Source organism: Podarcis cretensis (assembly GCF_951804945.1).
Source record: "Podarcis cretensis genome assembly, chromosome: 2".
Lineage (NCBI taxonomy): Eukaryota > Metazoa > Chordata > Lepidosauria > Squamata > Lacertidae > Podarcis > Podarcis cretensis.
Window position 1 is genome coordinate 2,610,256 of NC_137171.1, and position 24,772 is coordinate 2,635,027.

At 46.3% G+C, this 24,772-nt stretch overlaps 2 protein-coding genes across 10 annotated transcripts in view; one reads left to right on the plus strand and one right to left on the minus strand.

Annotated features, from left to right (window-relative positions):
• The window catches only part of PPP1R1A (protein phosphatase 1 regulatory inhibitor subunit 1A), an 80,687-nt gene extending 73,354 nt beyond the window's left edge, over nucleotides 1-7,333 (plus strand). Inside the window, exons 6-7 of one of the 2 annotated variants that reach the window (XM_079967880.1) lie at nucleotides 2,432-2,555; nucleotides 5,535-7,333. In XM_079967880.1, the coding sequence (XP_079824006.1) occupies nucleotides 2,432-2,555; nucleotides 5,535-5,538 (128 nt within the window). In that variant the 3' untranslated portion in view covers nucleotides 5,539-7,333. Of the gene's footprint in view, nucleotides 1-2,428; nucleotides 2,556-5,534 lie in introns of both variants that reach the window. The other variant, XM_079967879.1, reaches the window with a different exon arrangement.
• Nucleotides 7,334-12,998: 5,665 nt separating this feature from the next.
• Nucleotides 12,999-24,772, minus strand: part of PDE1B (phosphodiesterase 1B) — a 134,016-nt gene continuing 122,242 nt past the window's right edge. For all 8 annotated transcript variants that reach the window (XM_079967833.1, XM_079967829.1, XM_079967828.1 and 5 more), the window contains 8 exons: nucleotides 24,466-24,591; nucleotides 21,109-21,210; nucleotides 19,916-20,036; nucleotides 19,142-19,223; nucleotides 18,803-18,920; nucleotides 15,885-16,021; nucleotides 14,497-14,615; nucleotides 12,999-13,146 (listed from right to left, as the gene is read on the minus strand). In XM_079967833.1, coding sequence (XP_079823959.1) covers nucleotides 14,518-14,615; nucleotides 15,885-16,021; nucleotides 18,803-18,920; nucleotides 19,142-19,223; nucleotides 19,916-20,036; nucleotides 21,109-21,210; nucleotides 24,466-24,591 — 784 coding nt within the window. In that variant the 3' untranslated portion in view covers nucleotides 12,999-13,146; nucleotides 14,497-14,517. The remainder of the gene's footprint in view (nucleotides 13,147-14,496; nucleotides 14,616-15,884; nucleotides 16,022-18,802; nucleotides 18,921-19,141; nucleotides 19,224-19,915; nucleotides 20,037-21,108; nucleotides 21,211-24,465; nucleotides 24,592-24,772) is intronic.

A 24,772-nucleotide genomic window follows, 5' to 3' on the forward strand; every position in this document is an offset into this window, starting at 1 on the left:
GCATCTTACACTTTTCAGCGCTTCCATAGACAGAGGTTTCTAATCTATGTAACTGATAGATGTCCAGGAATCTGGGGGTGAGATTCAGTCCAGATTAAGGAATGTGCAGCACAATAGCATGTGATTTAAATTACAAGGATTTAAAATGAAACTGAGAAGATGTAAATCCAGTCAACTCTTGGAAATGTTAGGTGGCTTGTCTTGTAATAGGACACAGTGGTGGAGAGTACAACATTTTGACTTGCCTAAAGCAGCATCAACAAGAATCTTTTGAGCTAGCCGTATTTTTAATACAAACTGGCCCAGTATCACGAAGCAGCAAAAGACAATACACCCAACACAAAACCCATTACAGGGACCAGCATTATCACATTCATTCTCCTTGCAAGAACCTAAATACTCTTGGATGTCTTGAATTTTGGTTAAAAAAATGGTGTTTTGTAAGAGCGGGATTCAAGAGAGGTTTAGAGTTGGACTCAGTGGCATGAAACTGCCATCCCTAAGAGATGGAAGAAGCTGCAGTGCCCAGTCAGTTAGCCTGGCTCTCTTAATAGCTCCACCCTATGGCATTTCATTCATAGAGCTGCATAAGTAAATTATGGGATAGAGGTGTATGCATCATGCAGGTGATTCTGTGTACCTACACACGGGGTTTCCTGTGCACACTTCCCCCACCCCCCCTGCTTTTGTCAAATCACAGTGCCTCTTGCATTGGCAGGAGGCTACAGTTTGTGTGATGGCACAGAGAACTGATGTTGGAAATGAAAACCTCACTACACGATTCTCTCTGACCTTTGTCAGTGATGGTCCATGCACCCCACCCCCATAGCAGGGTTGGGGAATCTATGGCCTTCCAGATGTTGTTGAATTAAAACTCCCATCAACCCCAGCCAGCACAGCTAATGGTCAGGAGGGTGGAAGTTCTATTCCAGCAACATCTAGAGAGCCACAGGTTCCCCACAGACACATTCGTCACTCTTGAGACACCCGCCTTTACCCATTCTCCAAAGCAGCATACACAGCCTGCCTACCTTCCTTTAGGCTTTGTATGGGGTTTCTTATCACCCTCAGCTCCTGCCTCGAACCTTCTTGCCTCATTTCTTCACTCAACCCAATTTCTGGGCCTATTATCCCTTCGTTCCCCCACCTTTTCAGATGACTGTACCCATCTCTACTCAGTGCCTGTGGCTGATCCTTCCTCTTCCAAAGCCAGAATGTTTATGAACATTCCATGATGGCCATTTGTCCACAAAACCTCTCTGTGCAGCTATATGCACATAGTAACCCTCTCCCATCAACATTTTCTCAACACATGAACATTGAAGCTGAGGTGGTGGGCACTTTCCTGTTTTCATGTGCACACATGTGATTTGCACACAGAGGAGGCTCTTCTGAGCAGCCCTGTTGCAGCTATTCAGTCAATGGTTATGGAAGGCACACAAGTTGCAAAGGTAAAAATGTACACTGTTATAGAATATTGATCAAATGGTTACATTAAAAAAATGTACATTATAACTTTCTCTGTTACCCTCTATTAAAGAAATCGCCATCATACTCCCTGTTCTTTTCCCATAAACAAAACGCCCCAACTGAAGATTTTCTTAAGGAATATACTTGATGCAGTCTAGGCTTAATTAGCAGCATTAAGATACTTTTCTCTTCTTTTACTTTATTGATCCCTTTGCTGGGGAAACCGAGCCAGATGGGCAGGGTATAAATAATAAATGATTATATAATAATAATTATGATTGTATTATTATTATTCCTATTATTATTATTATTATTATTATTATTATTATTATTGCACAACCTTGCAATCCTTGCAATCCTTTGCAGGTGTGGGGCTTCCAGTGCATGCGTGGAGCTTCCAAAGAGTTGTCTGTTCACTTTAACAGAGGTAGCAGCTTCTCAAGTGCCAAGAGGTGTGCATAAAGTTTTCTCTGGCAGGGTTATAGATGGGGGAAAGGACACATGCTGGAGTTCAGAATGCCCATGTGGCCATATGGATTTGGGGAGAGGGGGCTGGCTATGACTGGAATTTATTGTCATGACACACTGAGTTTAACATTCCCTGTGAGCTTCCCATTATTTATTATTTATACCTTCCCAAATCTTCCCTGAGCAGTTCCAACCAATTGAGAATCTATCCATGCATATATGTAGTGAGAAGTAAGTATAACTGTGTCTGCTTATTAACAGTGAATCTCATCTGGTATGCCTTTACTCAGTGACCCAGTTTAGAGAGATTTCTCTGGAGCTGTTTTGACAGACGTTCTTTGGTTTTGTTGTTGTTATTGTTCTCTGTGCGCCAGTATCATCTGCCAGTGTTGCTGTCCTCCCTATTCCGCTCCGCGGCTTGATTGTTTTGTGAATCAATTAAAAAATCCCTCCATTTCCTCATGGACTTTTTGACAATTGTTTTGTGCAGAAGGAAGCGTCACGGGAGCTTGCTGTGCAGAGAGACCCAGTAATGTGATGCCAGACCTGTCCTCAGAGAAGCAAGGAGTTCATATACCACCGGAGAGCTCTGGGGAGAAGCAGAAGCTGGCCAAGGAGTATGTATAGCTGTGCCTCTAAATTTGGGGAGGGGGCAAGAAAAGGGAGATAAAGGAGCCAACTCTGCTCTGAATAGAACAGACACCCAGGAGTGTATTAATATCAATTCTGAAATTGCCATCATTAGTGATATATAGTCTTCCTTTACGAGCTAGGGAAAGTATTGCAGGAAAAAGCCCTCTTTGGGGTTTGGAAAGTGAAAGTAATTTGCGATTCACCTTTCTCTTGCTCCTTCATAGCTATTGTTTCCCCAAACTGTTGCTGCTTCAGCTTGCTTTCCCTAGGCTTAGGGCTTTCCTCCCCCACTTCCTTCTTGTAATCCAGGTCAGTGATGGCTTAGCAAAATGAAGTTGATTTAGAGTGAAGCTGATTTAGAGTGAGGCAGTGACTCCTGGAGCAGCACTGCCTTTCCTTGGAATGGGTGAACACTTTTTGCCACATTTTTTAAAAAAGATCACCTGTAAAATACTGTACCAAAATCCAGGAAGAGGTGGATGGTTCATAGCTGCTGGATTTTTTGTGTGTGTGTGTGTGTGTGTGTGTGCGCGCGCAAACAGTAGTTTCACATTTTCAATCGTTTCTTTCAATCAGTTATTTCTAGTGTCCCCCCCACCCCAGGAGAACAGGTTAAAATGTGATAGCAAATAACACCCATTCACTTGGAATTTCAGCATTTTCTGAAATGCAATGCAAATGTTTGCCCAGATGAATAGGGGCACTGTATATCCCAGAAGCGCATCAAGATCTCTCTGCACATAGTAAGGAAGAATAAACCCATAGTTCTGCCTTGGTGCATAGTAATCCTAATATGACCTGCTGTATGCACATCAAAGAAGAAATTCCATATGTTGGCACACATGCATGGCACTGAGCAGAACATTGATGCAATGTAGATACTTTATTCTGCAAGGGGTATGTACATCTTAACATAGGGATGGATGAGTATCAATACCAAAATAATGGGTTGTGGCCAATGTTAGTCCTACTTGGAGTAGACCCATTAAAATGACTGGATAAGACTACCAGGTCTATTAAGGTAAATATGTCTACTCAACCTGGTGGAGGTAAACCCCAACCCCCCTTTTTCCTGCTTTCTAAACTTAAAAACGTGTCAGACATGAGCCTTTTATACACAGGAATGGCACTCAGGGCAATATTTGAAAATGCTCATTCAGATATTGCCGTGTGAACCACCTTTGTGATTCTTCAGTTCATGCATTTCAGCACCGAGCAACTGAACAGGAAAATGGGTTTGAGAGCTATGCTTAAATAAAGGCAGTGTGTCCAGGTGAACCTGCGGGGGGACAGAGGATGCTCTGGGGTACAAAATAATCATGATAAAATATTTATCTTTTGCTGTGCATGTGCAAGCAAGCTGTATTGCAGATCAAAAGGCCACAGGTGCCAGGCCATCTGCATGACCTCTGGCACAATGCAGACACATGCAGCTGCAAGTCCCGCAGTGATAAAAATCATTGGATGGTGTGAGAGAGTAGGGAGAGAGCGAGAGCATGTTAGCTCTGCGGGTATCAAATTTCCTTTGTGGATGCCTGGATTACGAAGTCTCACTGTGACTTCAATTAGTTCTCCTTTCAGCTTAGATTAGTTCATTTCAGATCAAATTGGTCAAGGGAAAGGTTTGGTTGCTTCACTCAAGCCCAGGCTTAATGAAAACTGAAAGGGACGTTCTTTGTACTTTAGTATACTGAGAATGAAGATACAATATGGGCCCCAGGGGAGATGCAGACACATGCAGCAGACTTGGCACAAGTCTTCACTCTCTGGCTCCCGCACACCTGAGTGCCTACCTGTACCCAGCAATGTGTTGTCTTAACACAAAGCACAAGCCAAACAGAAGCAGAGATTTCAAGGTTCTTTGATGTATTCAGGCACCACTAAAAGTGATGACAACCCTCTTATTATCATTGGACAGTTTGACTATTTTGTTAAATTTACCAAGAGCTGTGATTAGCTTGGTCTCTATATTTAGTCAAGGGGCAATTTTAGAGATCCTACTGGATCATACCAAAGATCTGTTGCTGAGCCAACAACCCTACCCACATTGTTCTTTTCCCCTCATGGTTGGATGTTCAGAGGAATATTGCCTCTGCTCAGCTGGGGCTGAGAGGAGTTCTGATCCAAAAATGTGGAGGGTACCAGGTTGGCAAAGTCTGTTCTAAGAGCTTACATAGTTCATAGCTGTTAGTAGGCGTGTCCTCCAGTGAGTTCACAGAATCACAATCAATAATTGTAGAGCTGGAAGGGATCCATGAGGATCATCTAGTCCAGTCCCTGAGATTAAGAGTCTCATGTTCTACCAACTGAGCTATAAGGGGTCTAATTCCTTCTTAAAGCTATCTAACCCCATGGCTTTAAATTCCGTTGCATCTTGCATGCAAGAAAGAACATTTCTTGCCAATCAATTCCCTTAGGTGACCCTAAGTCCTAGTATTATGAGCCATGAAGAAAAATGCATCTCTGAACTCTCTCCATGCCATGCATAATTTCATATACTCTGTCCTCACCCACCCACCCAAAATAGTCCCACACTCTTTAGCCTTTTCTTACAGCAGAGGTGAAGAAAATTTGGCCCTCCAGCTGTTGTTGGACTACAATCCCCATCTGGCCCAGTCAGCACAGCCAATGGCCAGAGATGATGGGAGTTGTAGTCCAGTAACATCTGAACGGCCACAGGTGAGCTATCCCTGCCTTTTGTGAGGAAAACGATCCAAACCCTTGGTTTTTGTGATTGTATGTTTCTATATCTTTTCCAGCTCCTAGATCTCCCTATTTCAGATGAGGTGATCAGAAGTAATGATTGAAATAGGTATCGGACAAGATAGCAAACACCTTTGCCACATTTGTCACAGAATAATTAAACTCTTGTGCATATCCCAGCTCCACTTTAAAACTAACCTTGGTCTTCAGCAGCCATTTTGAAGAACCTGTTCTACAAACTTTGTTTGTTTGTTCCATAGGTGATGCACTGCTTCAGGAATGGAGGTTACGTCTGAACACAGGCGGAGCTCATGCCTACATACGGAAATATCACACAGCAGTTTTCTTTAAAGAATTTTTTTTTAAAAAAAAGATTTCAATGGCTGTTCAGATGTTTGTAATGTCCCCCCCCCCCCTTTCTTTCTTTTTAAATGAAATGTCCAATGGCCTAGGGGAGGATGTCTATTCAGTTTTGGGCTTGGGCTCATGTTTTAGGTGTTGAAGTAGAAAAAGGTGAATCAGCACTAGAGAGTATGTTTGTTAGTTAGCAGAGCTGGAGAAATCTCCATATTGTACATTTATCACTGGCCCAGTTCTCCAGAACAGCAGATGAGTTTGTAAAGTCTTATGCCTGGAGCTGAACCACTTTAAGAGCTGGGGGTGGGGAGTGAGGCACATGCTTGTGCACTCCCAGCACACACGATAGATTTCCTTATGCCAAGAACTGCAGAGAATTCTAACTTAGCTCTTTCTCTGATGTGCCATTTTTTATATACAAATATTTTGTTGTAGTAGCAGTCGTTGTTGGGTAGAAGAGCATTCAGTCACATAAGCTTCCACCTGCAGTCTCACTTATGTAGTACAGCTCAAAAATAGGTTTACCATTATTTCATCTGCTGTGGGAGAGATCTAGGCCACCAGCTAGATGATTTTATTCCCTTAGACCTCATTTTTCTATACTCTACAATGATGTTTTCCTAGCCGTCCAATACTGATTTCTACAATTTTTTATTGCTTTCTACTGTAGCCATAGATAGGTGCAGGCTGGGAAAATCTGCAGCTCCTCCTATCATGCTTTGGAAGGAAACTCGGATGGGAACAGTAAGTAGAGCAGGAATGGGGGAACTTGGAGGCCTCCAAAAGTGGTTGGGACTCCATGTCCCATTAGCCTCAGGCAGTCAGGGATGATGGGAACTATAGTCCAAAATATCTAGACGGCCATCTAAAAGCTTCCTGCCTATCACTGCGGGGGGAATCTGAACAAATGACAACCTCCTCTTTATTGCTTCTCCAGCTGAGCTGTCCTTTCTTTGGGAGTGACAAGATACAACAGTGCCTTCTGGGAGAGAGTAGCAGGTTTTCCTCCCTTGAAACAACCTACAGGCCTCAGTCGTGTGTGCATAACCTCCAGTATTTGTCATACATGAAACAACAATAGGTCTGCTTATTTCCTGGGACGTTAGAGTAACACAGTCGTGAGTGCTTGAAATAGCTATTTTTTCTCTTTATGCTAGACATACTACCAGTATTTTGAATGTTGCTCTTATGTAATAGAAAATGCAGTCAAGGCTTCCCTGTCATAAAGAAACCAGCTGAATGCAGCCTAGACGAAGGAGTGGAGGACAGATCTGTGGCTCTTACACTGGTGTTTTAAGCCAAAGCCTCAATATGACATGGGCCTTTATCCTGCCAGCCTTCCCTAAGTCATCACCCTTCAGATTTTGTTGCAGTCCAATTCCCATCCACCTCAGCCAGAATAGGCAATGGGGCAGGGAAGGTGGATTGTACCTCTAGCAACATTTGGAGGGCACCAGGTTGGGGAAAGGTGCTGCATGCCTTTATTAACACACTCATTGCTCCACCCGCAAAAGGGGTGGCTGCAGGCTAGATACACAGGTCCGAGATATCAGAAATCCCACTTGAGTTTCTCATCAGTTGTACATTGTGCATCCCTGAATCGTTGGCAGAGTTTTACATATCCGGACCACCATTCTGGGTTCTCTTCCCCCATCACACATGTGAATTCTATTTCTTTATTAAACGGGTCATCTTTGCTTGGTTTTTGAGTTCCAAAATCACTTGTTTGCCCTAAGTGGCTTGTGTGCTGCTATGACAACATGGCAGGGCTCCGTCTTTCAGCCTCAGCAGTGCTGTCAAAGATGTTTTTCCTTGGTCTGCAAAAATGCCTCTCGGCCAGCATTACATACGATCTTCGTCTGACACCGAAGGCAAGAGTCAGAGCCTGTCTTCCTTATTAGAAGACACAACTATGAAGCTGGTGGACTTATGAAAGCAACACCAGGAGGGCCACGGGTTCAACTCCCTTTTAGTGGTGTGTTTGAGAGGAAGAGATTCTGCCTGACAGTGTCTGGGGACAAACCCATCAAAATAAGAAAATGAGAAGGAAGAGGACAACTGACACCCGGGAGTCCCAGTGCAGTCCTGGCTGACACTTTGGTGACTAAATGAAATGTAGATGCTATCCAATTTGCCAGTTCTGATTTAACTTTGTGTGCAGCATAAAGATGCAGAGTTAAAGGTATGCCTGAATTTCACACAATGATTCACAATATGAACTATGGCTTAGTGTGCAGGTTGCTAGAGAGAAGTTCACAGCAGCTGTTCTCCTCTCCTGGTACTCCTGCTGTTGCGAGCTAAGCCATGGTTTAGCTAGGAGTGTTTTTTGAACCCAAACTCACGGTTTGCCTCACTCCAGACCAGTGGCGGAGCAAGCCAATCGGGTCCTGGGGAGGCGTGTGTGCCCTGCGCCCGGGGGCAGGGCCAGCCGCCCGTGGAGCAGGGTGAGCCGGGGCAGGGCGCTCTGCGGGGCCTCCAAGGAGTCTGCCTACCTCCTCCCTCTCAGCTGTCCTACAGCTGGGGGGGGAGGCAGCAGGCAGACCGTTGAGGCAGTGCAGAGCCAAACCACTGCACCTCTCCCAGGAGTGACGCATGGCTTGGGCGCACTGCAGGCCCCGCAGTGAGTGCCGCCCTGCGTTTTATCACCCCCTTCAGTGGTGATACCCAGGGTGACCCACCCCCACTGCACCTCCTTCCTCTGCCCCTGCTCCAGACACACCATGAGCCCAAGTTTGGATGCAATGCTAAACCAAGCCATGCTGCTCATGACGGCAGCAGGGGGACCTGAGCTGGAGGGCAACTATTGAAATTTCCAGAAACACTAATGTGTGCATGCATTTGTGCTAAACTGTGGTTTGGTTTAGCACTATGTGTGAACTAGCTCAGAGACTCACGGCCAACCAGAGCTTTCCATTTACACCGGAATGCAACTCATTTTCTTACCTGTGTGACAAGTAATTGCACACACAGATTTGCTTAAAACATGGTAGGGATAGTCCATGGGAGAAATTGCTAATGGGCCGACCTCACTGACCCTGCGGATCAATAAAAGTGGCAGCCACATCCCCACTCCAAATGGAAAGCAGCGAAGGTGGGGAATACTCTCGTCTGTATTGGCCAAGGAGCTGAGCAGGAAGGATCCAGAAGGAGGTTGAGTCTCCCTTTCAGGACTGGGAATTTCCACCAACTGACACTCAGTTTGCATGCAATGGCTCTGGGGCCCCATTAATAAGCTTATCAAGTCTCTGGGTCATTCCCCATAACCACCATCACACCTCCTGCTGACTCTCACTGCATACATATAACACAGTGACCCTGACAATTGTCACCGGCTACTGGGGGCGGGGGCTTGTTTCAGCAGCTGTTTCCCATCACATAACCGTTTCATTCTACAGGGGCTGTTTTGCAAGGACCTCCCCACCGCCAATCATCATCCCCTCTTTGACAAGCCTTGACACTGCCTTTTGCCAGACGGGATGCTTGAGGAATTTGATCTTTTCACATTGTGATACAGGCTCACTTGATCTACAGCTCCTGGACAAAAATTCAGATTGGAATGCAATTGTGGTGCTGTACTTCTTGGCTCAGAAAAAGCATCGAGATCGGCTTTAAAACCCGTCTTTTGAGATTAAATGCATTTAGAAACGCGTATTTTGAGAAACTACTTTAGGGAATGGCACTTAGTGGTAGAGCAATCCCCTGGGGGAGAGAGCCCTGCCTCAAGCCCTGGAGAGACACAGGCAGCTTCCAAGGCTCCTAAAACTGCTTACTGAAATGCAAATCTGGGGGCATTTTTAAATAAAGAAACCAGGTTTATGGGGAAATGGGGTTCAATGGCAATCGGTGATCACATGAGAAAAGGACACAAGTCAGAAACAAGCTGTGGCATCCATCCCTGCTTGCAAGGTGCTTATTGTGGAATTTCTGATGGACAGAAACCAGGAGAACCAGCCATTTGTGTCTCTTCCCCTTCCCTTTTATTTGCTGTTGTTGATCATCACTTTCCTTTTATTCTTTTATTAAGTTTCTTTTACATGCGCATAATTTGGAATTCTGCATTGTATGGAGCTGTTATAATATAAGAATCAGAGTTCAAGAAACAAAACCAAAAAGAAAGAAGAGTTACTGCATGGTAGAAAAATTATGTCCGAGGTACAGACACATACAGAGTTCCACGGACCAAATGTGTTGACAAAGAGGATATTTACAAAGTTCTGGGGCTGGGAGTTAGAGGACAAAGAGGCTGGAGACGGGAGCTGCAAGTTTCTTCTAGGTTAGACACTCTGGAAGAAACTGCAGAGTTGGGGTGAAGGTAGCTCCAGCCCTTGACATTCCTTATTCAGCCTCATTAAGTCTCAGGGGAAGCATTCAAAGCACCGGACAGGAAGTCATAGCTGAAGAAGCCCCAAAGAGCAAATTCTCAACCAGGTCCCCATTCCAAGTGCTTACAGCTAGGGAGGAAGTGAGTCCCAAAGCACACAAGTCGTATGATGAGAGATTTCAGGCTAGGACAGACATTGGTTGCGAAGGAATGGAGGGGCCATCCTGTCCTGCCACAAACATGGGAGATTTTTCACTTCTTGCACACCTTCAGCAGCTTCAAAATGGGTTCTTGGCCAGAGACCCCCAACTCACCTGACTACAGTCTCTGGAGTCTGAATACAGTCCCTATTCAGAGCAGAGCCAATGAAACTGATGAACCTAAGTTAGTCTAGCACTGAATGCAACCCTCTCTCTCCTTCTGCCTGAAAGCTTATTCATGTCAATATGCCTAGCCACATTGCCCCAGAATGCACTGAGGTATTCTTAAAATAAGTCCTTTGTTCTTGGAGCCCCTGTACCAATCAGCCCAGTGTGTGGATGCAGGTCTATGTTTCATGCATTTACTTGGTGCTCAGGACCCTGTAGCTAAAAAACCATACAAAGTTGTTGAAATGCTTTCCTGTGTGGTGTGTGTGTGTGTGTGTGTGTGATACACACAGATTGAGAGACAATTGAGCGTATTGGGAAGAAGTCATGTTGAAACTCCTTTCCTTGACATGCTACCTTTCCACAGACAGGGATTTTGAGCCAGGGAGCATTTAATCTGCCATTCCTTCAGCGGGTATTCTACAGTGGCACAGCCCTCATGAGACTGAACCATATGCTTTAATATATGAATGTAAAGATTGGTTTAAGGCATAATTTCTCCAAGTCACTTGCTGCCATAATTTAGAGTCAAGTCGCATGGTCATATTGAGAACATGGATTGTCAAGTGCTGAAGCATCATGTGGTTGCTTCACCATGCACTCAATTTGTCTCTCAACCCGATTTCACCATGTCATTCAACTTCTTGCTGACGACCTCTATTTCCAATTCTATACTTCCTTATGCTATAGATCAGAGTGTGAGGAACCTCTGGCCTGCCAGTCTTGCTGAACATCAGCTCCCATTTCCCTGGCCCTTGGCTACGCTTGCCAAGGTTGATGGGAGGTGTGGTTCAGCAACATCTGGAGGGCCACAGGTCCCCTATATCTGCTGCAGATGAACATATGCACAGTAACATAAGGGTAAAGGTAAAGGGACCCCTGACCATTAGGTCCAGTCACGGATGACTCTGGGGTTGTGGCGCTCGTTTCGCTTTACTGGCCGAGGGAGCCGGCGTGCAGCTTCCAGGTCATGTGGCCAGCATGACTTAGCCACTTCTGGCGAATCAGAGCAGCACACGGAAACGCCATTTACCTTCCCACCGGAGCGGTACCTATTTATCTACTTGCACTCTGACATGCTTTCAAACTGCTAGGTTGCCAGGAAGGGTATATAAGGGTACTACTGTGTTATATCAGCTTCTAGGGGCAGCATTTGGGTTGACATTCCATGAAGGAAGACTTCTCCAGGCTGGGAACTGGCCAGTTCAACCCTTTAACTCAACAGATGACCCCAAATCTCATGGGAACTCACAAGAGATGCTCCATGTATGTGTTCTGTGATGCATCTCAGCCTCAAGCTACAATCCAATGAGGATCCAAAACCCTGATTCTCTTATGGCTCACTTCTTGAAAGAGAGAGAGAGGATGAATGCTGAGATTCAAGCTTACCTAGAAAGCTTACCTGGAAGACATACCTTCTGGAAGATATGTGGGGGTGTCTGTAGCCAGAACTCAGCAAAGCCCTAGCATTAAAAATGGATTCTGGCTCATGTTAAACCCTGGTCCTGATCTGCAAAACCCTTTGCTCTCCTCTCTTCACATTCATACAAGCCTGCCTCACATCTCCATTGCACACAGTGATATGATTGCATCAATCAAAAAGGGAAACAGGGTCCTTAACTAAAGACCATCCAAGCCCATGAACTGGCTTTTCAGATCCCACGAATGCACAGATCAATGCATCAGTCCATAGAAGATGCACCACTAGGACATCCTGTGAGCTATCTATGCCCAGAACCCAGTAGCTGCAGAATAACCAGCAGGCATAAGGTCCATCCAACTTCCATACTGCATATCCCCTATAGGCAGACAGAATGGATTCAGTCTATGGATAGGATGAGGAACTGCAATTCAACTCTTCCTCTTCACGCCCCCCCAACCCATGTTACCAAGTAGCTGCCAGAAAAATGGGTGCCTGCAACTCTCCAACAGATGCCTAAATCTCATCTCGCAAGTGGAACCGCAGTTGACGGCAGTGGCATCCACTTAGGGCTTGGGTTGGGTGGAGCTATTCCACTGTGCAATATAACTATTGCTCCAGAGATGTGAGATTCGATACACAGCAGATCTGAGCCAATCTAATGCTTTAATGAGTTGAGAGAGGCTGGCTGATCTGGCTTCATAAAAATGGGAGGCTGAGTATAGGGCATACACATTTTGATACAAGGGACTAGGCTTGTGAGAGATGTTGGCAAACTGCCCCAGGAGAACTGCAGGTGGAACCTCATACATGGGGGGGGGAACTCTTGAGATGCCATTAATTTAGTCCACCCCTGAGGCCAGCTAGGAGCCATACTGATCATGCAGGGGTGCAATTCTCCCTCCATTGCCTTGACACTCTCCTCCAAAGTGCAATTTCAGCCAATACAGTAAAAAAATGTGGCAGCGGTCTCGGCAGTCACTTCGCTGGATTGGCAGTGAGAAGCCTTACCCGGCCCGTTTGGCACAGCAGGGAGGGGGAGGGTGGCTGTGAGTGTAAGCCCTCAGTGTTGCCAAGGCCATTTGCTCATTCATTGGTGCTTGGGGGGTGGGATAGACAAAAATCCCATGACTGCAATCATGGAGCAGGAATTCTAACAGTTACATGGGGGGGTATGTGTCTCTCTCATTCTCTGCAACTCAGGGATGGGGCAGGCAGTGGGTGCTGTGTGATGTCGACATTGTTGACTCATTAACAGTTGCATTTATCATTATTAATATTATTACTAGTAGTATTGATGGTCACATTCATGTCACACCCTTCTCGAGCCTGGGGAGGCTCCCTCCCTGTGCGAATGGTGCTTTGTTGATGGTATTGAAGACTTTGGAGTAAATTGCGTCGGAGACCTGCCAGGAAAAACAGAAACAGCCTCAAGAGTCAGAGTCAGGAGCGTGTCCATGGTCTGGATAGGAAGGAAGCCATTCATACCTTCCACCAGAGTTAAATCATGAAAATAATTCTGATTGGGAAATAACAAAATTAACAATAACCTTTGAAAATAAGAGCAAGAAAGCAACAGCAATACTTTGAGTTTGAATAGAGCAGAATAGATCCTCATATTTTGTTGGGCTACAACTCCCATCATTCCAGATCATTGGTTAAAGGTGGCTGGGGAGGGTGGGAGTTGTAGTCCCATAGTATCTGGGGGGCCCAAAGTTGAAGAACCCTGCATTAGAGTGGAGCTGAGGAAACTGCCCCCCCCCAGATGTTGCAGGATTACAACTCGCATCATCTATTGGCCATGCTAGCCAGGGCTGAGTCCAACAAATGTATGAAGGGCCGCACGTTCTCCAGCCTTGCTCTCAGGTAATAAGCCTGCATCTGGACTATACCACTAAGCTGCAAAAATCTGGGGCACAATTATTGCTTATTAAAAACTAGCTAGGTGGGGTGTTATTTCACACACCTGAATGTTCTGCCACTAAAAACAAACAAACACCCTCTGCACAGAAAACTGCTATGTCAAGAAGAAGGCAGAAGCTTCCTTGATGCAAGGCTGTTTCTTCTTCCCTGCCCCTCTGGCTTGGATTATTGAAATTCGGGGACAGTGGCAAACCTGCATTTTGGGGACTGTCATGGGGCCCCTTCGCAACCAGCAACGAGATCTGGGTAACTACTGTTCTCTTCTTCACTGGGGTTGTTCCATGGCAGATCACCACATCTTTACAACATCTGTGCTACTGACTCTCAAACTTTGGGATTGTTGAAATGAACACAACAAAAAATTAATCAATTTAAGCTGTGCAACTCCATTTGGGTCTACTAGACCCCCCACCAAAAAAATTAGGCAATGTGGACTAATCACTTTTGGGGTCCCTCTGGGATTCGGGGCCCTGATGCTGAAGGTTCATTAAATCCACCCCTGTTCTGGGACAAGCAAGTCATCAATGCAGGGGTGTTGTTAGGAGGTAGCCCAGGGGCCCCAGACCCCAGTTCTTTTGTGCTGGCCCTAGACTCCCTATCTCTTTCCCCTCCCCACTTTTTAATCTTGGCCTTTTTATTATTTAAAAAATACTGCTGAGTGTGATGCAAAACACCAGTGAGATTCCAACCCCCTCAATCTTAAATTTATTTGCATCTGTGCATATAAATCAGGAAATACAAATATGATGGGGATTTGCATCACAAGCTTGGTCTCCCAGCTCTCTTAGAATTCCTAGAAGCCCCCCTGTATCAGCAGGCAAGCAAGCACTCACCTTGCTCCCTCATGGACTGTGCTATTCCACGTTGCCGTTCTGATTGTGCTGGTTTCCAGGCGTGCGCGCCTCCTCCTCGCAGGGTGAGAGCTCGTCAATGGATGTCTGGTTTGTAATTCCTAAGGAGGGGGAAAGGCATCAGCAAGATCAAGAGACCCAGCAGAAGGTCGGGAGGAGGGAGGGTGCAGGTAAGGTGAGACGAGGGGGGCTTAGGAAGATGTAGGCCCTGAAAAAGGAGAGGGAACAGGAAACCTGTGAACCCCCTACAGACTTTGGACTCCAAATCCCACCGGCCCCAGCCAGCATTGCCAGTACTCAGGGATGAGTACCTACTGTATATCCAGAGGGCCAAAGGTTCCCTGTCAATGGTCCAAAAGAAGGGAGGGAAATGCCATAAAGAACTTGGGTCGCATCCACTCTATGCATTTAAGGCACTATTCTACCACTTTAACAGTCTTGGCTTTCCCCAAAGAAACCTGGGAAATGTAGCGTGTTAAGAATGTTGAGAGTTGTTACACAGACCCCACACAGACCTAGAATTCTCAGGATTCTTTGAAGGAGGCCATGACTATTAAAGTGGTAGAAAAGTGCTTTAAATGTACCGTCCAGTACCAATTGATGTGTGAATACCAGAACAAGCATACATTGCTCAAGAACTGGATAAACTGAGATTGGGAAACGCTAGTGTTAGGTTTGTTTACTTTTTTTAACAAAATAATCTATCGGTCATGTTGATGGATTTACATATTAACTTTTCTATTTATTCTTGCTTATAAGCTGCTCTTATTGTCCTTACCGTAGAAGAGCGGGACATGAATACAACACGGCAATAGCATTAGGAGAGGCATGGCAAGAGCAGGGCCTTTTATGTGGTGGCTCCCTCTTTTTATTTTATTTAAATTTTATTTATTAATACTTATTCAAAGATATACAGAAAAACATACCCAGTAGAAAATATCTTTTTATAATATACTGAGATAAAACAACTACTTGATCTAAAAAAGAGCAAAGTCAGAAGGGAGAAAATACAAGAAAAGGAGAAATCTAAAGAAGGGTAAAGCAGCTAGAGAGGCATTAGGGAAGATGCAAATGGAAATTAAGAGAAAGAATGATTACATCAGTGGCAATCAGATTGTGTTCAAGGGCTGGTTCTTAATGGGCTTTTTGTTACAAGGTCAGGAAGTGGATGTTTGGGGTGAATTTACATATTACATGCGCATGCATGTCATGGAGCCCACAATTTTTTATTTTTTCTTAACAGTTTGGGGAAGGGGCAGTATTGACCACAGCTCCCTTACAAACTTGACCAGGAAAATTGATCCAACACAACTAAATCTGTCCCCTACTCACAAAGAAAGACATCCCTCTGCCCCACCGCCAAGCCATACCACTGGCAGCTCGCTCCTTCCACTTCTGCTTGTTCTCTTGGATGTACTTTGTCCAGGTGGAACGGAAGCTGTTGATGTCAGCATTGATTTCTCCCAGTTCAGCATGCTCATCGACAGAGGGCTGGCGCCAGTGGGAACTGCAAGAAGTGAGATACACCATCAGAGGAAGCTTGCAAATACCCAGAGTCAAGGACCGTAAAGGGCTGTTCCTGCCACGCAGCGCCCGGCCAGAGACAGTCACGCTGGCTGAACTGCTGCCTGGTGTCCCTCTAGGGACAAACTCAGGGCCCCTGGAAGCACTTCCTTGGTTTTGGCCATGCTTCCACTTTATACTCCCTCACTTAGCCTTGATCTCTGTGTAGCAAATCAACTGCTCTTATTCTCCCCGCCCCCAACTCCTGTTTTGTATTGTACATTTTAAGTCAGGGATGGGGAAACCTGGGGTGCTTCAGATGTTGCTGGAGCAGACCAGCCATCCCCTCTGGCTACTTGCCAGGCTGGCTGGAATGGATGGGAGCTGGAAGACCACAAGTTCCCCACCCCTGTTCCGTTTTCAAACTGGAAGGGAGGAGGTATTCTTTTTTTAAAAATAAAATAAAAAATAGTAATACAAATAAAAATCAAATCAAATTAAAGACTCTCCTGTGAACTTGCCCAGCTTTGGGAGTGACAACCAAGACAGGAAGAGGAGCGGGGGCGGGGGGGATCCATGTTTCTCCCTTGGGCATCCCCAAGCCAGGTGCACAAAGAACAGCCTGCATGGTGAGCCAGGCCAAGGCAATTTCCAGCTACAAAGGGGCCCGTTTATGTGAAGCCTGACATTGCCGCTGGCTGTGCTGCTTGGCGCTTTCCTCACGGGAGTTTGGGGGCGCACAAGCTCTGTCAGAGCTGGCACCTTGAAAGGTTCTGATTGATCTCACAGGCTGACACAGGCTCCCTTTGGTCCTCGCTGCCTTCCCCTGACAAGCAGGCGAGAGGCAGTCAAGAGGGGAAGCACTCCACAGCCGCCCAAAACTCACAGGGAGGGATGGGAAATGAAAAAAGCCCCTATTATTCTTCAAAAGAAAGAAGGCTGGCTGACTCTCCCACAGCAAACATGCTTCAGAGAGCCAGTGTGGTGTAGTGGTTAAGAGAGGTAGACTCGTAATCTGGTGAACCAGGTTCGCTTCCCCGCTCCTCCACATGCAGCTGCTCTTGCGCTAGTCACACTTCTCAGAAGTCTCTCAGCCCCACTCACCTCACAGAGTGTTTGTTGTGGGGGAGGAAGGGAAAGGAAAATGTTAGCCGCTTTGAGACTTCTTCCGGTAGTGATAAAGTGGGATATCAAATCCAAACTCTTCTTTTTCTTCAAAAGCTGAACTTCCCCTCCAGGGCCGGCCCTCCCATAAGGCAATGAGCCAGCCACCTCAGGTGGCAGTTGCTGAGGGGTTAGGCATGCTGTGTGTGCCACATGGCACACCCCCAGCTGCTGTGGAGGTCACTTTCCTATTGACAGTGTTGAAGTAAGACTCAGCCGCTATTCCTTATACATGGAAGGGGGCAGGGGAGCACCATCTTGGCCTTCACCTCGGACTTGGACCAGCCCTGTTTCCCCCAAATCCCCAGCACTGGGACAAGCAGGCTCAATGTGGGAAACTGGTCCCTGGCAAGATGCATCGTCCCTGCCTCCCCATCCACATCCGCAATGGCTGGGCCAACCAGCATCCTGGGAGAGTCTAGAGCTCAGGTACCAAGTCCAATGCCTGGCAGCTCCAGTTAAAGGAGAATTAGTCTGCCAAAGACGGGAAGTGCCCACAGCACTTGGCCACAGCAGCCAAGAGGAAAAATTGTGGGCTTGATGTAACCTAGCATAAAGCATCTTGCTCTGTTCCTATTGTATTATTTTCCTGCATAGGAGTGAATGAAAAGCATGCATTTACTGGAAAAATAAAAGGGTACATCCAGGGGCACTATTGGTGGAGCGGGGTATTAAACTCCACGCCCTCCTTTCCTCAATGAGAAACAGGCCTGCTCACATCTGCATTGCCCCTAAACTCTGTGCAGACTCCCCCCTCCAGGCCAGGGCTGGTTGAACTGCAGTGCTGATCATCCCTGAACATTGGCTGTGTTGGCAGGGGCTGATGGGAGTTGTAGTCCAACAGTGTTATTGGGCACCACATTGACCGCCCCTGCTCCTGATGTTATTAGACCACAACTCTCATCATCCCAAACCATTGCCCATAATGGCTGAGCCTGACGGGACTTAATTCTAAAATATCTGGAGGGCATCAGCTTGCAGAAGGCTGAACTAACAGCATAACAGAATACAGTGGAACCTCAGTTCTCGAACATCTCCATTGACAAACAATTTGGAACCTGAACGTCAAAAATCCAGAAGTAATTGCTTCCATTTTCAAATGGCTTCCAAGGCGTGTTTCTCCATTTTGTCAATGGATTTTGCTGACCGCCCTTTGATCTTCAGTTTTCTAACGTTTCGGAAGTCGAACAGTCTTCCGGAATGGATTACGTTTGAAAACCGAGGTTCCACTGTATCAGGAAACTGGCTTGTCATTATGATTGGAGGACTGCAGGTATGCTACCCAGGGGTGCTATCCCAAGTAGGGGTGATGTAGTCCATGGTATGGAGAGTACCATTAGGTAACATGAATGGGCTTCACTCAAGTACACCAATGGAGTAAGGACCAACCCAGCTCTCTTGTCCCTGGTGAGCTCAGCCACTGAGAATCAAGCCACCTACCATTGCCCTATCATCACCCTGGGTTATTTTTTATTGGTCACATTAGCATGTGACAGAATGTTGGGAACTTGTGGCACAGCGCATGACACTGAAGAAGCCGGTCTCTCTCCCTTTGGAACTGGTTCTGGCTGCTTCTCCATGCCTGTGCTCCTCTCCTCCCCAGCCCTCCCTGTGTACAAACCTGCTCTGCTGGCTGGAGGATTTGTTCTTGGAGCCCTCCTCCACCAGGGGGATGACCATCTTCTCAGCCACGTCCGTCAGAACTTGGAAAGTGGGCTCCACGATGAAATCAATGAAGCCTGTGGAAAGGAAGAGGCCTTAACAACAGGGCTGTGGACTCCTCCGCTCCCCCAGGCACCGTGGTGCACCACAGAGAGGGATGATATCTAGTGGGCAAGAATGACAGCAGGATGAAATAAGGAGGCAGATGGAGCAGGACTGGTGGTGAGCCCCACTAGGGAAGGAGATGCTGGTTGTGGGGGCCTCACCAAAGAATACAGCCTGGTATTGTGCAACTCACCAATCTGGGACTGAGCCACCAGTGTGGATGTACGGTCACACAAAGGGGAGAAAGGCAAACCAAGCTCAGCCTCTTTGTCACCCTAGAGAAAGCAAAAGCAGCATCAGAACCAACCCTAAGAGCAAGACATCTGAGCCAAGCAGACTGATCCCGGGGTAGCAAGCATGGCTACTATTGTGCTGTGAAGCACAGACTATCACTCTTCGGGGGAAATGCTGCAATTGCTGTGAAATCCTGAGAATCTGTGGTTTGGTTTGGTGTGTTTAAAACCAAGCACACATGTACCCATGGCTACAGACTGGCAGCATAGGGAGGAGAAATGAAAACAAACAGGCCACCTGAGAAGATACATTGCCTGGAGATCATAAATCTATGGCTTGCAACAGTCAGGGGGGTTATGGTTCTTCCTTCAACACAGCTCAGGAATCCTAACCCTTCTACCTCTGTATATTACAGCAACTTTCTCGCAGGGATGCCTCCTACAAAATATTTACACTTCCAATTCAAAACTAGATCCCACTTTCAAAACTGCACTCAATACTGAAAGGAACACACAAGCATATTTTCATGGATTTGCTTTTCAGCATACTCACAGTGGAAGGAAGGTGGGGGAGATTCCTTTCTTACTTGCAAATAATTTGAAGGCAAGAATGTAAAATTACATGCATGTACCCCTTACTATGCTATGTCTTGTGTGTCTGTTTTGTAGTGGAGTCACCTGTACGCAAGCATAGTAATCCCAGAGGAAACAGGCCTCTGGGTCACAGGATATACCTGTCGGAAGAATTCTTCCATGAGGGCCTTGGTCCATCGGGAGTGCACCGTCCACTGTTTGGTGGGGTGGCTGATGTCGGCTGCATGCAGCAACAAGGAGAGTGCTTTTGACTTGTCAATTCTGGAAAAGTATTATCATGGAAATAATGAGGATAGAGTAGGATCTTACCTCTGGCATACCCCACCTTCACTCTACAGGGTAAGGCTGCTTTAGTAGGCAGCCACAAACCCACTTGCCAACTCACCACAGACAAGTGATCTTAGCCCTCTGGCCAAGCAGGTCACATAGCACCACACAGATCCCTATTGTGAAAATCTTATTTCCACTGCGGTTTTCAAGCAGCTGGGGAACTTGGGGAAAAGTTCTGCTGTTTCTCATTTTTCTCCTGCCCTTTTCTCAAGCCCTTTGTGCATGTCAGAAATGGTAACCAAACATAATGGCTGACTGGCAAGCCAAGTCTATATTTATGGGCCTCTGTGCTCCAGTACAACCAGAACTCCTGAAAATAAGTCATGACATTATAGATAAGTTGGTGGCTCAATTAGTAGAGAATGAGACTCTTAATCTCAGAGCCATGGGTTCAAGCCCCATATTGGGCAAAATATTCCTGCATTGCTGGAGGTTGGAACCTCAGTTCTACGAGTCCATGACTCAAAACATAATGGGCTAAATAAATTGCTTCTCCTCCACCTCTCTCACACTGGTTCTGTGCTGCTGCTCTTCTGTCTTTGTTTGGTCTATTCTTAGAAAAACAGAGTCCTTCTGCTGGTACCATTCCCACAAAACCTGCTCCTTTTGAAAAGCCCCAAGACTCCTTTTTCTTTCCATAACTCCTTTAGTGAAATGCCACTAATAGAGGACAGGTTCCCCAGCATAACTAGAGCTAGGCTAAAATAAGCCCCTCTCCCTTTGGGCTTCAGACCTTGCTTCAAAGCATTGCCCTTGCTCTGAATTGTTACATCAGCACATGGCCAGCTCTGGTTGTCTAGCCAGATTTGTGATGTCATCACATTCACTGGAACACTGCTAGCTGGACATCCCCGGCCTTACCAAGTCACTGTTACTCTGCAAGGCTGGAAAAAATTAGGACTCGGGTCCTACTGTCCCTGTCACCCCTCCCTTGGGCACCTCCATCCATGCCATATGGTCAGTGCCCCTGCCTCCCCCGCAGTCCCCTTCTTCTGCCACTTACCGCTCAAGCTGCTGCAGGGAGGTTTTCATGGACTTGACTTGCTGGAAGTGACAGGACATGTCCGTAGCCAGAACCATTTCAATCACAAGTGACCGGAGTTCCCTGCACCAGACAAAACAGAAGGAAAGAGATATTCACACAGACTTTTCCTGTGTGTTTCATAAAATCATAGAGTTGGAAGGGGCCTTGTGGGCTGTATAGTTCATTATTCTTGTCTCCCCAGATGTTGGACTACAACGCCTCTCATCCACAGACAGCTAAATCAGCTGTGGACGATGGGAGTTGTAGTCATAACAACATCTTGGGACTCAAGGTTGAAGAATGCAAGAACACTGGTCTAGTCCAATGCCCTGCACAATGCAGGAAATCCAGAGCAAGAGCATCCCCAACAGAAAGCTGTCCAAATCCTCTGCTTCAAGCCCACCACTCTCTGGGCAATTGGTTCCATTATTGAACTGCTCTTACCATCAAGAGGTTTCTCATGGTGCACGAACAAAAATCTACCCTCCTGTAACTTGAACCCATTGGATCTAGCTCTGCCCTTGGGGCAGAAGGGCACATGTATTTTCTGTGTGACAGCTCTACCACCTGTACCATTATCTCCTCTTCTTCTTTAGTTTAACTATGGAACTTGCCCTCACAGGAGGCCACGATGGCCACCAACCTGGATGGCTTTAAAAGAGGATTAGACACATTCCTGAGGTACGAGACTATCAACACGGCTATATTCTACCTCCCCTGCCAGAGACAGTATATCTCTGAATACCAGTTGCTGTGAAGGTGTGCCGAGTGCTGTTGTGCTCATGCTCAGCTTGCAGGCTTCCCACGGGCACCTGGGTGGCCACAGTGAGAACAGGATGCTGGACTGGATGGGCTCCTGGTCTGATCCAGCAGGCTCATCAGAGGTCCTTACACCCAGTGGAGCCCTGACATTTGGTGAGAAAAGAAAGGATCTATCCATTTGGTCATCTTGAATGGCCAGATTTGAGCAGATGATCTTTGATTCTGTTCCAAGATGTGTGTCAGGTAATAACACTGCTGCGATGTGCTTTCTAAATGACCTCTAATATTGGTGGTTATATCTTTTGCCCTGCATCCCAGGAGTCAGGAGAAGCTCAAATGGCATTGAGTCACATAAATGCCTGTCTTCTGGTGGATATGTTCCCAAATATAATACATCTTCTGCAGGATTCTGACTGTTGGATTACTGAGATGACAGCTAACTTCCTGCTTAGTGTGATGAAGAGGAAAGCGGCACCAACTTCTTCTTTAATACCACAGATGTAGTCGATACGCCGCACAATTGAACCTGTTTTTGTATTCTCTGTCACTCGATGTTTTAAATCCCCTGTTACTTTTGTTATCCCCATTTTTTCTTTTCTTTCTTTTTTTTTTTTTTTCAAAGTATTTGCCCAGGACGACATCCACTTTTACCTCCCCACCCCCATTTTATGTTGTTATTTCTATGTATATTATGCTATGGCCATATGGCTAATGCAATAAAATCGACTGATAATACATCTTCTCATTTACTCTTGCCTCCAGGAAGCCTTTGCAATGTTAAGCCTCCCAGCCTCCCAGCAAGGCCTTAGTAACTATAACACATTTATCAGGGTCTGTCAAACTCTATCCAATTTCATTCTTTTTCTGAAGATGAACAGATTCAATAGGTAATCATCATCGCAATTGTTTAGTCCTGTGCAGCTGCGTTTGAAGGAGAATTCTGTAAAACTCAAAAGCTTACTCCCACTATTTCTTAGGACTGAACAAAAGACACACACTTCTTCCATGTATAGGCACATCCAGACCATCGTTACAAAGCATCTGGCTACCCAGCATGCATAAGGGTGTCCTGTAAGTTCCAGGAGGAAGCCAATCATGATGGGTCCCCATCAGAAGTGTATGAAAGGGGGGCAGCTGTGTAGTTGGGTCTTTCCTATACCCCTCTTTTTTCTCCAAGTGGTGTGATCCATGGAAGTATAAAGCAACTGCACAATCTGCAAATAGGGAATTCTCACAGAAAGTGAAAGGGGTGAGGACTGGCCTGCAGGAAAACCAAGTGATGTATCATGAAAGGTGAGCTGCCTGTAGACCCTGTCAAGTTGACCTACAGAAATAACCCATGGGTTGCTTTTGAGTCTGGTCAGGGAGCAGGTCTGGATATGGGTAATGAAAAGGGTTTGGAAACTGTCTTGGGCCAGGAAAGGGTTCCAAGCCCAGGGTGCTGCCTAGCGAGGTCATGCTCTGGCATGCTCTGCTCCACGGGGTCACTAAGAGTTGGACATGACTAAATGACTAAACAGCAATAAGGAAGGTGATGTGGGTTGAAATCAAGGAGACAAGCAGGGCAAGCATGTGTTGGCAGTCTGGGTATATTTCCAGGTGAAGGCAGGGGAGAACCACAGCCTTCATCAACCCATGCAACAAATCCATATGGATTTATATACTATTTATAGCATACGGATTTCCTGGAAATGTGATTGTTTTCAGACCTTTTACCAATCCAGTGGTAAAGTCCAGAAACAAATTCACCACTTCACTTGCTGCTTCTGTGAATTAAACCTAATATTCTGACCCTTGCTTCATGTATTGGTGCACAAGTCATGAGTTCCTGTTTTCCTGGTCCTTACAGTATTGCTGTCATCACCCTCAACAGCCGGGGTGAGGAACCTATGCCCCTCCAGATGTGGCCAAACTACAACTCCCATCATCCCTGTCCATTGGCAATGCTGGCTGCAGCCAATCAGAGTTTGGCTCCAACATCTAAAGGGTCACAAGTTCTCTGTCCATGATCAATAGGTAAAAGAGACATGGAGACTAAAAATGGGTCCAGTGAATGAACTGGGAGCATCTGGTGCTATATAGAGCACAGGTGTGGGGAACCTTGGCCCTCCTGGTGTTGTTCAACCACAACTCCCATCAGCCTCAGCAAACATGGCCAATGCCAGAGATGACAGAGATGTAGCTCAGCAACATTTGGAAGGCCAAAGGTTATCCATACCTGCTGTGGTGTATTCAAAGCCTACTGGATGCGTGGACCTGAAATGAGACCATCAGGAGTTCAACAGAAACACGTATGAGCTTAAATAAAACAAAGTATTTAAAACTGGAATCCTAAACCCACCCAACTTACTGGGACATTTTCTGAGTAAGTAAACATTGCACAATGAGAGGGCACTGTGTCCACAATCCTATCCACTTTAGCTGACAGCAGTGGTTGCAAACCATTGGCTTGACTCTCCCACAATGTCTGCCCCCTCCAGGAAAGTCCCCCCCCCATTCCCCCCATTCCAAGGCAACATCTTCCTCAGCAAGAGTGAGTCCTATCCAGCAGGCAGGAGGAGGACGAGGTCTCACACGAATTCGTCCTTGGTCAGGTTGACGAGGATGTTCATCTCATCCTCCTGCATCATGCGGAAGACAGCACTGATGTGGTGGTTCTCAAGCACCGAGCGGTCATTGTACAAAATGGCCGTGTCTGACCTGGGGAAGGGAAGAACAACAGTACAGTTCAGAGGCAGCTTTAGCAATGCCAATTCCAGTCTTGTTTCACAGGGATTGGGGCAGACATTCGAACACTTCTGATTTTCACCCATGCGCATATCAGGTACCATAGTCCAACATTCTAAGCATTGAACAGGGGGTATAGTTTGACCTGCACAGA